Source organism: Acipenser ruthenus, chromosome 33, assembly GCF_902713425.1.
Source record: "Acipenser ruthenus chromosome 33, fAciRut3.2 maternal haplotype, whole genome shotgun sequence".
In the NCBI taxonomy this organism is placed as follows: domain Eukaryota; kingdom Metazoa; phylum Chordata; class Actinopteri; order Acipenseriformes; family Acipenseridae; genus Acipenser; species Acipenser ruthenus.
Window position 1 is genome coordinate 7,273,119 of NC_081221.1, and position 16,869 is coordinate 7,289,987.

At 37.7% G+C, this 16,869-nt stretch overlaps 1 protein-coding gene across 4 annotated transcripts in view; it reads left to right on the forward strand.

Annotated features, from left to right (window-relative positions):
* Window positions 1-16,869, forward strand: part of LOC117433407 (next to BRCA1 gene 1 protein) — an 83,586-nt gene that overhangs the window by 49,328 nt on the left and 17,389 nt on the right. For all 4 annotated transcript variants that reach the window (XM_034055639.3, XM_034055640.3, XM_059006768.1 and 1 more), the window contains 8 exons: window positions 949-1,242; window positions 2,170-2,331; window positions 4,135-4,210; window positions 4,616-4,726; window positions 5,805-5,972; window positions 6,255-6,380; window positions 7,048-7,426; window positions 8,910-9,013. In XM_034055639.3, coding sequence (XP_033911530.3) covers window positions 949-1,242; window positions 2,170-2,331; window positions 4,135-4,210; window positions 4,616-4,726; window positions 5,805-5,972; window positions 6,255-6,380; window positions 7,048-7,426; window positions 8,910-9,013 — 1,420 coding nt within the window. The remainder of the gene's footprint in view (window positions 1-948; window positions 1,243-2,169; window positions 2,332-4,134; window positions 4,211-4,615; window positions 4,727-5,804; window positions 5,973-6,254; window positions 6,381-7,047; window positions 7,427-8,909; window positions 9,014-16,869) is intronic.

The following is a 16,869-nucleotide window of genomic DNA, read 5'->3' on the forward strand; positions in this document are numbered from 1 at the left end:
GCCTTGGTGCTCAAGGTTGAGTCTGCTTTGAAATGCACTACCCAGCAGAGGGAACCTACAGGAACTGCTGAATTTATCCTGAAATCATGTGAATCACTACAATTTAACACAGGTGGAGGCCACTTAACTTGGTGTGTGATTTTGAAGGCGATTGGTTACACCTGAGCTAATTTAGGATTGCTGTTACAAGAGGGGTGGACACTTATCCAACCAAGCTATTTCAGTTTTTATTTTTAATTAATTTTCTACAAATTTCTAGAATATTTTTTCACTTGGAAGTTGTGGGGTAGGATGAGTAGATAAATGAAAAAATAAAATATATATATATATTTAATGCATTTTAATACCAGGCTATAAGGCAACAAAAGGTGAAAATTTTGAAAGGGGGTGTAACCTTTCTATAGGCACTGTATATAGAGAGAAAGTGAGCGTCTTTTATAGCATCCAAGACTGCTTTACAAAAATATAACAAACTAAAAAGAGCTCTCAAATGCTCTCTATTAAAAAGCAACTCAAAGCAATATATTTTAAACTTAGCTTTAAAAATGTTGATTGACTCAGCATTCTGTATAAAACCTGAACGTGAGTTCCAAAGTGAACTAAATGCCCTTGCACCAAAGGTTTTTAAGCAAGTTATTGAAATGACAAAAATTATGGGCAGGTTTGTAAGGGATAAATAACCCACAGTAAGCAGGACCAAAGCCAACCTTATAAGTGAGGATCAACATTTTAATTCAAAATGATGCTTTACTGGAAACCAATGTAGTTACCCCAAAACAGGGGAAATATGGCATGTAGACTTGGTATGTACAGGTATTCTGCAACATTTTGACCTAGCGGCAAACTATTCAGTGAGGCATCTGTTGTCATTTTGTTAATCCTCCCCATAGAACGGGGAAGTTTCAGAATTGTCTTGGTAATTGTCTTCCCAATATTATTACATTGCAGCTGAAATTTATGTGGGGTAATCTGGCCCTGGCCTCCAGTGAAAAGAAGGAAGTCTCAGTGCCATATCTTCACCCCGGGCAGGTAGGGGTGGTGTCTGTGGAGTTTGTAGCCTCTCCCATGGAAGGCACCTACACTTCGCATTGGCGTCTAGCCCACAAGGGGGAACAGTTTGGGCCCAGAGTGTGGTGCAGCATTGTGGTGGATCCCCTGCCAGTCCCAGAGTGTCCTGAGGGGGGTGCAAACACTCTCTTCAGCTCTGCCAATGTGGCCAGATCTCCCAGCAACAAACAGGAGGCAAGTACTATCATTAAAAGATTTACTAATAAAGTCCTCTGAGGCCAAAGTCTCTCTTTCAGTGGTGTCTATGACATGAAATAATATTACAATCAGAAGAAACACAATCAATCAAATAGAAACTAATATAAAAAACACTTGACAGGACTAAACAAAACTAAGATAAAGAAGCTAAAATAAGGATAATAAGTGGGTATTCCAGAGCTTTAGAGACTCCAAAAAAAAAGTTAAAAAAGGAAAAAGAAATAGTAGAGAGAACATCTAAACTTAGCACTTGAAAGGCCAGAGTTAGAATGACAGAAAGAAAAAATGAAATTGTGCCTTGTTGGATAATAACTTTTAGGCAAACATTTTCAAATGCAGCTGTCTGTGAGCAGCTGATGGTAGACAGTTAAGAGATTCACAAAGGTCACAGCTATTCCTAGTAAAGAACTGCAAATCTGCACTGTTGTAGTGAGACTACAGTTTTGGCCCAAATTGAAAAAGTGCCCCGCCACTAGTTTACTAACAGCACTTTATACGCTGCAGAATTGAGATGGATGACCGCCACAAAAAAACATGTTTTCTTTGTGGTGCCCAGCTTTTTGTTAGATCTGACGAGACGAGAACAGGATTTGAATTATAATTAAGCTTGGTTTTCTTCTAACTAATTTTTTTGCAATATTAAAAAAAAGAAAGAATCAGTTGTGTGGATGTGTGCTGTGACCTTGATAATTCCTGCAGAAAATGAACACATTTTAATTACAGTTAATTAACCGTGCAACAAAACTGTCTAATTCAATTAAGTGTCTGGAGAAACTGGTGTCTAATCCAATTAGAATCAACATCGCTCAACATTTAACTGTGACAGTGCTGGTTTGTGTTGGTTATTTACACATTGTCAGTGGAATAATATGACATAGGGAATTTATTTTTGAACTTTTCTAGGAGACCGAATTTTGTGTCAATGCAGAGAAAGAAATTGCTTCAGAAAAGGAGGAGAGGCAGTCTTCTTCAGCAGTGGCTCCTATACATTCAGTAACAAAGTTTGAATCCTTGGACCGTGAGAGGGAGTATTATATCCCTTCGGTGGATCTGCTAACAGCTCAGGTAATGCTGTAGTGCATCTCATTTGACAAAAATAACCTATAGGTGTGAGACTAAAAACATCCCCATTCATAACACTCAATACGGTGTAAGGTCAATAGGGTGCATGTGACAGGCGTTTAAATTGTTCTAGAAGGATATACATAGTTCCAGTAAATCTTATCTATATTACCAGCACTTTGTAGAGACCACATTTTCCTGTATGAAAGATGTGCACATGTTGAACGTGAATTGGCTTTTTAATGGTATGTTTTTATGTTTTTTCAGAGCATTTGAAAGCAATAAAACTGGCAACGTCTCTTGCACACTTTATTTTTCATTTAACACTTGAAGACCCAGAGATATACTCATATCTAGAAGCCCCGCAGCAGTCTTTCTGACGGCTGTATTCAAAACACTGTAAATAGTAGAATAGTTTACAACATACATAGCAATACATTTTTAACTTTTCAACAGAATGAACAATGTAGATAAATAAACTTAGAAGAAAACTTTTTACAGAAGCGCAGCAGCACAAGAAGTTATAAAAAATGTATTTTTCTTTTTTTCAGTTTTTTTTCAACAAAAGGATATTCCTTTACCTTGAATCTAAGACTGTTTACAATCAACACAGATATGCGCTACTCCACATGTGCAGTGCACTTTCCACCTTATTTTTATTTTTATTACACTTGCCAACCTGGCATTGCCGTTTCTTGCGGCTGTCAGCGGGGTTGCCAGCTTCAGCTGTGGGTACACGCTTGGCAGTCTCCCTCTGTTCCAAATGCTTCTTGTGAAGTTGCTGTGCTAACTGTAAAATATATTCTCTCCTTGGTAAATTCTTCACTGTGCATTCTTCATACCCAGTAGTTTCCATTGTAAAACACCTGAACAGGCTACTGGCGGGAGCCAGCTTTCACAGAATACTTTCGTGCCATCTGATCCAAAACATTAACTCCATATTTTGTTGCGTTTAAAACTCCAGTCTCTGATATTTTTTTTTTCACTAGTCCCGATGCTAATTTGACTGACCAAAAAAACGCACCTGGCAAGCAGGGGCCAGCCTTTGAAAAGGCTGATTGAAAAACAATAGACTGTCAGTCAGTAAGAGAGTAGAGACTTATCTAATTACAGCTAAACACATTGCGGACTGGTAAATAAAAATAATAAAGTAGACTACCGTTCTGTATAATCAAAATGCAATTATTTTCTGTGTGGCCGTCAATGTGACAGCTCCCGGGACTTTTAGGTATAATGTAATATATCTCCTTTATTTCTACACTCCCTCGTTTCATGCTTTGTGAGAATATTTAATATATACGGACAGAAAGGAACATGAACGCGCAGCCCCATATGTGTGACACGAGTGGAGAAAATTACATTTTAAAACCAAAAACCGCCAAAATGACTGCTGCTGGGCTTCTCGTGTTAAGAGCTGCTACTTTTTAGATAATAAAAAAAAAATCCTATGGAGTCAGCACTTTAGAGTCTTGGATACAGAAGCACCTGTTAACCAAGCACCAACGTATATGCCCTATCAAAGTCTGTCAAATCGGCTACCTTGCCCAGCGTGACTGTAATTGACAGAAAGGGACATACGATTTACACAATCGTGTGTGCCAGTGTTTCTATTTTTATTTTTTATCACAGTGTATTAACATGAAAGCGCTACAGAACTCTACATTGTGAAGCTTTAATACTCGGTATTAGCTTCAGCAAACTCTGCTACATCCTTTATGTTTTAGGCTGAGAGTAATGCAGCTTCATTATGGGAAATCTTGATATTGGTGTTGAAGAGGTTCAAGTTTTTTCTGCTTTTTGTTTCAGGACCTGCTGTCGTTTGAACTACTGGATATCAACATTGTGCAAGAGTTGGAGCGAGTACCACATAACACACCTGTCGGTAAGCCAACACACCCAGAACTTGGTCTTGATGAATTAGTTTAGTGGAATTTTACAAAGCTAGATTATTTTGATTTCTAATGATGGCAGTATTAGTATCTATATATGGTAAAAGAAAGGCAATGAAAAAAAACAAAACATCACAGTTATATAGTGCCTTTCACAGCCAAAGTGCTTTACAATAGGAACTGTTAAAACGAAGGTCAGGCATTGTTCTATGCAAACTCAAATAAATAGGTCTTAAGTTAACACTTAAAAAGTCTATGAATAATTAATTGACTGAGGAGGAGCCTTGGAGGATAGCACCTACATTTTTCCCATTATGTAAAAAAGAATACCCGCAAATGCACTTATTAAAGAATTATACAGATTTTCCGAAATTCATGTACCTATTTTGTTGTTGTAGACATGACCCCCTGCATGTCCCCTCTGCACCATGAAGGACCCCTTTTGGAGAAACCAGGACTGGGCCAGATTGAGGAGGAGACTGAGGGAATTGGATTCAAGACACTTCTTGGTAAGATAGTTAATAAAAATAGACAGACAATAATTAAATAGATATTTATTGCACTTGTAACAAAGCAGGCTGCGTGTGGCTTCACCATAACATTAATTCTTGGAATCCTGTGGATTATAATAGCTAGGGCTTCTTGAGGGATATTGTTCCTTGATTGCTTTTTATTTGTGGAGATTGCTTTGCAATTAATGTTTTCCAGATCTATTTTTGATCTAACTCAGCAAATTTAAATACAGTCACAGATATAAAATAGTGTACCTTGTTAGTACCAAAATCTAACCATCAGTGCATGTGAATATCCTCAGTGTATTTCGTCGTTTTAAAAAAAATGTACAGAACAGGACGTTTCTTCCACAAGATGGTACAATTGAGCATTATGTTAACGTTATTTTTTTTTGGCAGAATGTGACTAAGACGTTTTAATGCTTGACTATCACCATCTTATCAGATTTTCATGTGAACCGTTTCAGACAGTTTTTTTATGCTAAAGATGCAGGTTATATTGAGCCACAAATCATGTAAATAATTTCACAATTTTGTAGATGATTCCTACTGGATGAAGCAGGAAATGTATTTAAAAAATTGAAACAATATTGATGTTTACAGTAGCAACTACTCCTAATTCAAACTAATATTATGCTTGGTTACTGTAAGATTCCAAATGTGCCATATATGCTATAAAGCATGTTTCTGTATTTAGCTTATTTATTTCTTTGTACAATTTTTCTTTAAAACTCCAGCTCAGGGTTAATTGGTAATTGTTCTGGGTGGTGAAGTATTACTGGAAGAAAGAAAAACTCACAATTTGTTTTAAATGTAATATTTGTTGTAAATTAATTAATAAGTGGTAGCCAAAGGGTTCAATAATTTATAAGTTCAAAACATTGCAAATCAGAATTCTAAGGTAAAACTAAGTCAAGTTGACAAATGTTTCAGCCAGTGCACTATTCAGTATATACCGCACAAGCCTAAAAGTTTGTCTTCTTGACTTGGTTTCTTATAGTTCTACCTTTTAAGTGGTTTAACTAGTTGGGAGCCACCTGACTTCATTTTCTTGTAATGGACCTGATGTTAATAGATGTTACACTGGGGGAAAAAAATATGGAGAGCCCCCATGGCCTGGAGGAGGGGGAAGAGGACATCAGCGGGACCCAGTTTGTTTGTGAGACAGTAATCCGCTCCCTTACATTAGAAGAGGCTCCTGATCACAAACCACAGAGATGGAGCAGACCTGGATCTCCAAAGAGTGAGTGGCGAACCTTAATTACACCCCGCCTTCCCAATTTAGTTTGGCAATGTGTTCCCTGTGTCCAATAGATGAATCCTACTACTTACTGCATAGCACTTGGGCAGTTTTTGATAATTGATATCACAACCTAATAGTCACTGTGCTGTGAAATTATTACATGTTATTATTGCAATTTGGCTATTATATTGTACAAGTGTAAAGTGTAATTTAGTTTGACATATCTAAAAAGGAACAGATATGGTTGCTGGTATTTTTAATCAAATTTTCTGCATTTCCTAGTCTCTTTGCAGGGACAGCAAGAAGTATTTTTTTCAAGTGACAGAAACGGAGATGAAACCAGTGGAAAAACAAGCTTGCCATCTACAGATTTGGAAAGAAAGAAACCTGACGAGCAGTCACAGCCAGGTATGTGGAATGAAATTCAAGATTCTGGTTCTTGAGCCACAAACCATTACTTGCTTAATATCCTGTTTTAAATGTTCTCTGTCATTTTCTATTGTTTTTGCTTAGACCATAATTTGCCATGCTTACTAACTATCGCAGAAAAATTGCTTCTAGACTCCCCAAGGATGATTCTGGGGGAAGTATATTAAAGCTGGGCTGTTCAAAAGGCAAAGCATTGTGCAACACTGAAATGCTTCCCCACAATCAGGCTTCAATGCACAGTGCAGTTTCATAAAATATTTTTGCAGCATGGTAAATTATAATCTAAACTGACACAACAATAAAGAAGCATACCGAACACACAACAGGTTACTAAAATATTAGGGAAATATATTAAATATAGAAAAAAGGTAGATGACAAATAGCAAACACTTTAAGAACAACAACCAGAAGACACTAAAATGTACAGACAGGGTAGAAGACACTTTGATGAGGGTCTAGAATAGGTTACCTAGCCACATTGTTGATGCTGAATCATCAGGATCCTTTGTGACTCCACTTACCAGTTTTGGGATCAATCAATTACTAGAAACCGGACAAGCCTATGACCTCTTGTTCATAAATTGTCCTATCTGCCTTTAACCTACTACACCGCCTAACTGATCTGCCTCTCCCTTTTTCCATTCAGAGGACAGTGTAGAATCAGATTTTGAAAGTTTCTCTGTGGAGCAGGTCCTTGATAAGGATGATGAGGGGCAGAAGCAGCAGGACGATGAAAAAGATGAGGTCCAGAGTCAGGGCTCGTCCACAGAGGATTACATCATCATCCTGCCAGACTGCTTTGACACAAGCCGGCCCCTGGGGGAGTCAATGTACAGCTCAGCTCTGTCTCAGCCTGAGAAGGATGCTGGCATAGAGACTGACTCAGAGCCAGAGGAGCTGGAGCCCAAGGGAGAAGAGCTGGCACCCAGGCACAGCATCAATGACATGCTCTGCGCCTCCCAAACACTGGATGCTGTGCCATTGACCCCAGAGGTGGTGTCCTCCCCACCCCCTCAAACACAAAGGTATGTACTGGCAGTTCAATCATTTAGGGGGAATCCAGCAGCTATCGGGCTGTGAAACCAGCAGTACATGTTTTCATTTCAAAATCTATGTTTTTTGTGAGTTACAGTTTCCTTGCTCTTGGCCAGTGATATGTGCTTTATATTCACTTTTCTGAACAAAGTATTTTAGGAAGGATCCTAATAACTGTTGAACAATACTTCGAACTACTGTATAACATGGTGGCAGGATAAATGGACTTCAAATTAAAAACAAAGCGTGATTGTGACAGGGCGGCTAAGTGGTGACGTCAGGTCAGATGCAGGAACAAAACACAAGGCAAGGTACGGCGGTGCAAAAGGCGCTGCGGCGCCATTTATTTTTAAACAACAAAAATAAAATAAAAGGTTTAAACAAAAACACTGCTCACAGAGCGAAAATAAAACAGGTAAATGAAAACAAATCTCGCACACAAAAAAGGTCACCAGAAAGGTCAGGTTGGGCAATAGCCTTCACTGACACTTAATATTTTAGTTTCATTTTTATATTTCTTTTGTTTTTCTCGCTCCCGTTCCCACACACTCCATACTTCCACGCGGAACAGGGAAAACGACAGGGTTTTTATATTGGTGACCAACACCCGATTAGCAACAATTAACCAATTAATTAAATCAGGAGATGGCCACGTTCTACACGAGTTTCTGTGTGGATGGGGCTTCCTCATCCACAGGCTTCCCCATCCACACTGCCAAACCAAAACAAAAACACATATTTATACATAACTAAGTAAAACAAAACAAAACACAAAATAATAAGTTACACAGGGGCGGAGGGGTACCCCGTTCTAAAATACACAATACAAAATAACAACAAAATAATACGTTTAATGGCAGGGCTTTTACCCTGCCCCCTTTTCATGTAAAGGGCTCAGTGATGTACAGAAAAAAAAAATTACAGGTTAGAAACGCCATGGTTATTATCCGTAAAAATATTCCCTTTAGTAGGGGTTTCATCCCAGTTTCTTTACCAGTGTTTCAACCCACAGCTAATTTCTTTCAACTGTTACAGAAGAGTAAGAAGCATGGAGATACTATTCTGGTAAAAGAGGATTAAACACTGTAATCTGTTTCACAAACTTGAGGGAAATTTGAACAAAGTGCTTTGTTAATTACCTTACTGGTTTTTATATTTCCAGTTACAGAACTGTAATACCAGAATTGTTTCACTACTTATGAGGTACCTTATTTGTTCCTAAATATATGGATGTATTTGTTGTATTAACAATCCTTCTATGTTAAGATGCACTGGTTATTGGAGAACCCATGATGATTTCTGCTTTTTGTCACAATTTGTTGCTTGTGATAAGTGATACTTAAAGCATTTGACACGCTTTTTTTCTATATGGGGATAACCTCTAAACACCAACTTTGTGCTGTCTTTAGATATGGTTGGGAAGCACTGCACTGAGCCCTGAGATCTCACACTAACAGAAGTTTTGTTTTTCAGAGAAGACAACCGTTCTCAGAATCAAGTTCCAGATGAGACAGAGCATGCAGTAGGAGAAATGCCTATAAATGAAGTTTATCAACCACTTCAGAATAGTATTGAAGGTATGTCGTACTGACAAATCATTTGAGTGTGTAAAAAGTCTACTACAGTAAATCAATTTTTTGCTTACTATACTAGAATCTAAATCATTAATGTAGATTAGGAATAGCAGAGGACCTAAAACTGATCCCTGTGGTACACCACTGGTTACCTCACTCCATTTTGAGGATTCTCCTCTAATCAGTACTTTCTGTTTTCTACATGTTAATCACTCCCTAATCCATGTGCATGCATTTCCTTGAATCCCTACTGCGTTCAGTTTGAGAATTAATCTTTTATGCGGGACTTTGTCAAAAGCTTTCTGGAAATCTAAATAAACCATGTTGTATGCTTTGCAATTATCCATTTTCAATCCTCAAAAAAGTCAAGCAGGTTAGTTAGACACGATCTCCCTTTCCTAAAACTATGCTGGCTGTCTCCCAGGATATTGTTACATAATAGTTAATTTTCCATTTTGGATCTTATTATAGTTTCCATAAGTTTACATATAATAGAAGTCAGGCTTATTGGTCTGTAGTTACCTGGTTCGGTTTTGTCTCCCTTTTTGTGGATCGGTATTACGTTTGCTATTTTCCAGTCTGTCGGTACAACCCCTGTGTCAAGAGACTGTTGCATGATCTTAGTTAGCGGTTTGTAAATAACTTCTTTCATTTCTTTGAGTACTATTGGGAAGATCTCATCTGGCCCAGGTGATATGTTTATTTTAAGAGCTCCTAGTCCCTTTAACACTTCTGCCTCTGTTATGTTATTTAAAATTGGATAGGAACAGGTCGACATGTCGGGCATGTTGTCCATGTCCTCCTTTGTAAAAACCTGTGAGAAGTAATCATTTAATATATTTGCAATTTTTTTTTCTTCATCTATGATTTTGCCATTTGTGTCTCTTAGACATTTAACCTCCTCTTTGAATGTTCTCTTGCTGTTATAATATTGGAAAAACATTTTGGAATTGGTTTTAGCCCCCTTAGCAATATTGATTTCTATCTCTCTCTTGGCCTTTCTAACTTCCTTTTTGACTTGTGTTTGCAGTTCCAAGTACTCTTTCTGTGTACTTTGTTTTTGGTCCCTTTTAAATGCTCTGTAAAGTGCCTTTTTCGCTGAATATTTTTTTTAATTGATCTATTAAACCATTTTGGCCATTTTGTTTTAGATTTAGATTTGTCTACTTTTGGGATGTAATTGTTTTGTGCCTCTAGTACTACATTTTTAAAAAACAGCCGTCCTTTTTCTGTGGATGTTTTCTCTATTTTACTCCAATCTACTTCTGTCAGTCTCCGTTTCATACCTTCATAGTTTGCTTTTCTAAAATTGTAAACCTTAGCTTTAGTCATTACTTTTGGGGTTTTAAAAAATATTTCAAATGAGACCATGTTGTGGTCTGAGTTTGCCAATGGCTCTCTGACCTCTGTTTTAGTTATTCTGTCTTCATTATTTGAAAAGACTAAGTCACCCTCTAATCGGTGCCTTGACAAATTGCGTTAGGAAGCAGTCATTTGTCATTTCCACCATTTCAATTTCGTCCGTCGTGCCCCCCCATCGGGTTTTCCCATTTTATATGGGGGAAGTTGAAATCCCCCATTAGTATGGCTTCTCCTTTTCTACACGCATTTCGAATGTCATTGTATAACAGATTATTTTGCTCAGCGTCTGAATTTGGCGGTCTATTGCATGCTGCTATTATTATGCCCTTTGAATTTGTGTCCATTATTCTGACCCATATTGATTCTGCATTGTTTTCAGTTGTCTTACCTGAGTTGTTGCCCTTGTTTTGATGTGGTCTCCCTTCTGTTTTTTTGTTTTCTCCCTCCTTCCTTTCAACTTACAATTGTTACAAGATATCACATTATTTTTACATACAATTACATTATTTTTTACACATTATTTTTACATACAATTACCCATTTATACAGTTGGGTTTTTACTTGAGCAATCTAGGTAAAGTACCTTGCTCAAGGGTACAGCAGCAGTGTCCCCACCCTGGGATTGAACCCACAACCCTCCGGTCAAGAGTCCAGAGCCTTAACCACTACTCCACGCTGCTGCCCAACCTGCCTTTAAAAAGGGCCTGGATCGCCAAGCCCTTTTTTTCTTCTTTGTTTGTTCTGGTGTTTGGTGTGTTCTGTGTTTTTCAAGCCTGGAGGTGAAGGAGGTGAACCCTCATGACTGCGTGCTTAACCAGGGTGAGCTACGGGTGTGTAGACTGGGATACCTGCAACTTTAGGGTAGGGATTCATTTAGGGGATTTTAATTAGGGATGCTCCGAATCCAGGTTTTTGAGATTCGGCCAAATACTGAACCGAATACCGACTCTACAAAAACCGTCAAGAAAAACTGATGGAAACTGTTGAATGAAAAACAGACTGGCAGCTACTAACAAGGGATGCGCACAGTCTATAGCTTTGAGCCTTTTGGTTATAGGGAATAAGATTTCAGTTTGAAACTTACACAATTTAACGCTAGCCCCCTCCCCCCACAATAGAAACGTCAAAATCCAGAACTGTTTACTTTACCTTTACAAGAAAGGAGACTGCATCTTTGCCATAACCCACTGTTTTCTTTAATGACGTTTCAACCTGTGTCACCTGATCTGAGAGTAGGGTTGCCAACAGGTTCCAGAATCTCAGGACACTTTAAGGTAAGGTGACCATATGGCTCCGTGTTCACTGGGACAGTTTGGGATAGTTCAGGCTTTTCAACAAGAGAAGCAGGACTACACTTACTAGAATGCACTGGGTTGTGAGTTGAAAAGCCTGAACTATCCCAAACTGTCCCGTTGAACATGGAGCTATATGGTCACCTTACTTTAAGGAAAGTCAGGTTTTGTAACTCACCTCTCTTAACTGCAATGTATTCAGTAAAGTCAGTGTGAACTGTGCGAACTGTGACTAAATTAATTTAATTGTTTTACTTAGTTGTTACCAAAAGCACACACATGCCTGCAAGGATTGTTTCCATCAATCAGACATCTATACAGCTGATTGGCTTTCTGAGTCCCTGACTGGGCTGGACTGTGTGAAGCAAGAAATATTAAACAAATAGAAACTTTACCTGCTGTCTCAAGGTTAAATGAAAGAGTGCAGGTGAGTGCAAAGTTATCTATAATAATGGTGTTGCACTATTTTTATATAAAAATTCAAGCAATACGATTAATCGTTGTTATGAGGCTCTCCAGATCGCCACCACAATTAAACAATTACATACATTTACTAAACTGTTCAAGCAATTCACACTCACTTTACATGTCGAATACATTGCAGTTTAGAGAGGTGAGTTAATAAAACCTGACCTGCCTTAGTGTCCCGAGATTCTGGAGCCTGTTGACAACCCTATCTGAGAGCTTTGAGGAAAACATTACCGTGATGAGTGACCTGAATCCCTGCGTTTTAAAACCCACATTGATTTAAATGCACCATGTGTAACACAAAACAAATAGGCTACAAAATAGTTTAAAAAGTGTTTTAATAAAACAGCAGCTCCCAAATTGTTCAAATTGTATTGGCACATTACAGTAACATAACATTTTATTTACTAAAGCATATTGTTCAACAACAGCAGTGTGGAGTAGTGGTTAGGGCTCTGGACTCTTGACTGGAGGGTTGTGGGTTCAATCCCTGGTAAGGGACACTGCTGCTGTACCCTTGAGCAAGGTACTTTACCTAGATTGCTCCAGTAAAAACCCAACTGTATAAATGGGTAATTGTATGTAAAAATAATATGATATCTTGTAACAATTGTAAGTCGCCCTGGATAAGGGCGTCTGCATAAAATAAATAATAATAATAAATAATAATAACAACGCCTTGCACACTGACAGTTGTAAAGTTACAAAACATATTTATGTGCACCGATTATTTTTTTTTTTCTCTCTCAGTATGATCTCTAGAACACATCTCAGACAAAGCAACAAAGCACAAAAGTCTACAACAGTTTGCCATTACTATGTATACAGGTTTACTGCATAACTTTACTCCATGAAAAGTATGATGTGACTGTGCTGTTGCATACAGGGGTATGTCTGCATTCAGCAGCTGCATGACATGTTTAGTGCGTGTACCACCAGTAATAGGGAGCTGAGAGCCTTGACAAAGTTCATCAGAAGTGTTCTTGTTATCAAATACAAAAGTTATGTTCAATACTGGATTCGTGTTTTTTTATTTAAAGAAGAACCGCACACATTGGAGGGATATATTAAAATCGATGTGCGTCTGGGCGGATATAGGATTCAGTTTCGGTGCATCCCTAATTTTAATCCCTCCCAAGTTTATTTAGTTTATATAGGGAGAAGGTTCCTGAAGCGGGACCTGTCTTTAAGTGGGAGTAGCACTTGGCCCGAGCTTGGCCACCTTTTGTTTCCTAGCTTTGTTTTTTGTACAGTGTTTTGTCTTGTATTTTTGTAATTATGTGCACATGTCTGTATGTTCTCCCACGCTAGGGATACCATTGCTGGTACTCTAGTGGCGGCCACCAACCACTGCAATTGGCTGCAATATTTGTGATTATTAATAAAATCTGGATGCCTGTCCGGCGTTTCAGTCGCAAACTCTGTCTCTCTAATATCTCTGCGGATACCCACACCATGACAGTAGCCCCTATCATACCATGCTATAGATGAAAAGCTACTGCTGCTTCCTGGTGCATAATCACATCAAATTGTGATTTAATAACACAAGAAATATGAATAAACAGATATAAAAATAAATATTATGTTTTCACTTCTTTAATGCACTAGTTGAATCAGAATAGTTAACTGGTAAAATGAGTTTGGCGGGTTGGTTCCTCCAGGACAAATATCATGTATGCTCTCAAGGGAATTTGAAGAATCTCAGTTTATGGAGATGACATTAGCCTAGTTTCTTTTATATCTGTCCATATCCTTATGTGTTTACATATATTAGTTATTTTTACAGTAAAAGTGGAATAGAAAGGTGAACTTCTGAGACATGCTTCTTTAGATGGAGAGCATCTGCATATAAATAGGAAGCGTAACCTCTTATAATAGATGTGCTCGAAACCCTTGCGGTGTCTTGTGGTGTAATTACCATGTGTTATAGAACAGGGCTTCTCAACAGGGGGTCTGCGGCTCCTTAGGGGACCTTGAGGAGGTTTAAAGGGGTCCTCCAAAAATAAACCAGAGAATGCGTTATTTTCCCTACATGCTTATGATATGCTGAAACCTGTTAGCTTCAGCATGTCATATGCATGTGCAGAAATTAACAAAATCTCAGTTTATGTAACAAGTTCTCGGGTTATGTATGGTGTAATAGAGCTATTTCAGCAGGAGCATGGCAGTTTACAAAGCAGAGGAAAAATTGTTGGAAACACACACAATAAATACCAGATATGGATATATTTGTTATTCGACCATCAGCATCAAAACAACAAAACCCACAGAATGATGATACAGAACTTCCTTCAACAAGTTCAACCATAAGGGCTGAAAAACAGCAAGGAGGTGGTGCTGTGAGTAAAAAACATAAAGCTGTTATTAACCCTGCACAATTAAGGAAGTCCGAAGACAGCTACTTGAATTTCGGTTTGATTTGTACTGGAAGTGGAGATATACCTCAACCGCAGTATGTAATTTCATTGTCCAATGAATATTTGTTTGACACCCTCCAAATTAGAGACATTTAATTACCAAGCATGAAATATATAAAAACAAGCAACATTCATGTTTTGAGCGAAAAGCTAAGGAACTACTTGGTACTAAAGCCGTAATGAAATCCACAACTACCGAGGATAAAAACTTGTAGTGTCATCGTACATAGTGGCGCAGAAAATTCCTAAAGCAAAGAAATTGCATACGATTGCTGAGGAGTTGATAAAGACATGTGCCATTGAAATTGTAAAGGAAATGTTTGGAGAGCAGAAGGCCAAGGAACTGGCAAAAATGCGTGACAACGATTTTGCTATACAACTCCATGAATCCACAGACATTTCTAAAATGTCCCATTTACTCGCCTACTGTTCGGTATGTGTAGAATAAGGGAATAAAGGAAGACTGTTTTGCAAGGAGTTCAAGACAACAACAAAGTCAGACGATATTTTCAAACTGTTAGATGATTTTATGACTTCAGCAGAAATCAGCTGGACTAATTGTATTGGGGTCTGCACGATAATTCTGTTTCATTAATAATGTTAAAAAAAGGCAGCTCCTTATTTTTTAATTCAAACTGAACGCAAACAGCGATTTAAATTGTATTTAATTCAATCATAATTAATTTAATTCAATCATAATTAAGAGGAAACTATTTGCAAAACAGTTTATAACATTTTTGCAACAAGTCATTAAGATTGTAAATCCAGGAAAAGCAATTTAACTGAATTCACTTTTTGTGTTTGGTTTGAATTAAAAATAAGTAGCTGCCTTTTTTTTTTTTTTTTTGAGGTTGCAACATCGACAATGGATAATTGCAAAGCATATGAGATGGTTTTTTTAGGTTTCCAGAGAGCTTTTGACAGAGTCCCGCATAAAAGATTAATTCTCAAATTGAACGCAGTAGGGATTCAATGAAGTGCATGCACATGGATTAGGGAGTGGTTAACATGTAGAAAACAGAAAGTACTGATAGAGGAGAAACCTCAAAATAGAGCGAGGTAACCTGTGGTGTACCACAGGGATCAGTATTAGGTCCTCTGCTATTCCTAATCTACATTAATGATTTAGATTCTGGTATAATAAGCAAACTTGTTACATTTGCAGACGACACAAAGATAGGAGGAGTGGCAAACACTTGCAGCAGCAAAGGTCATTCAAAATGATCTAGACAGCATTCAGAACTGGGCAGACACATGGCAAATGACATTTAATAGAGAAAAGTGTAAAGTACTGCACACAGGCAATAAAAATGTGCATTATAAATATCATATGGGAGATACTGAAATTGAAGAAGGAATCTATGAAAAAGACCTAGGAGTTTATGTTGACTCAGAAATGTCTTCATCTAGACAGTGCGGGGAAGCTATGAAAAAGGCCAACAAGATGCTTGGATATATTGTGAGAATTGTTGAATTTAAATCAAGGGAAGTAATGTTAAAACTTTACAATGCATTAGTAAGACCTGACTTAGAATATTGTGTTCAGTTCTGGTCACCTTGTTACAAAAAGGATATTGCTGCTCTAGAAAGAGTGCAAAGAAGAGCGACCAGAATTATCCCGGATTTAAAAGGCATGTCGTATGCAGACAGACTAAAAGAATTGAATCTATTCAGTCTTGAACAAAGAAGACCATGCAGTGATCTGATTCAAGCATTCAAAATTCTAAAAGGTATTGACAATGTTGACCTAGGGGACTTTTTCGACCTGAAAAAAGAAACAAGGACCAGGGGTCACAAATGGAGATTAGATAGGCACTTTTTTTACACAGAGAATTGTGAGGGTTTGGAACCAACTCCCCAGTAATTTTGTTGAAGCTGATATCCTGGGATCCTTCAAGAAGCTGCTTGATGAGATTCTGGGATCAATAATCTACTAACAACCAAACGAGCAAGATGGGCCGAATGGCCTCCTCTCATTTGTAAACTTTCTTATGTTCTTAAAGGGACATCACGTGACAAAAAATAAAAAATGAAAACGAAGAGCCTTACTAACTGTTACAAAGTAGCTGCTATTCTATCACAATGATTATCAAAAATATGTTCACTTATTCAAATATTCTACAAGAAAGTAAGATTTTCTAAGCTAGAAGTTAGCAGTCTGTGGGTAGAAACTAAGAACAGATTCTGGCTATACAGTATGTGTGTGTGTGTGTGTGTATATATATATATATATATATATATATATATATATATATATATATATATATATATATATATATGAAAGCAATGAATAGAGAACAATGAGTAATCAGGAAATATG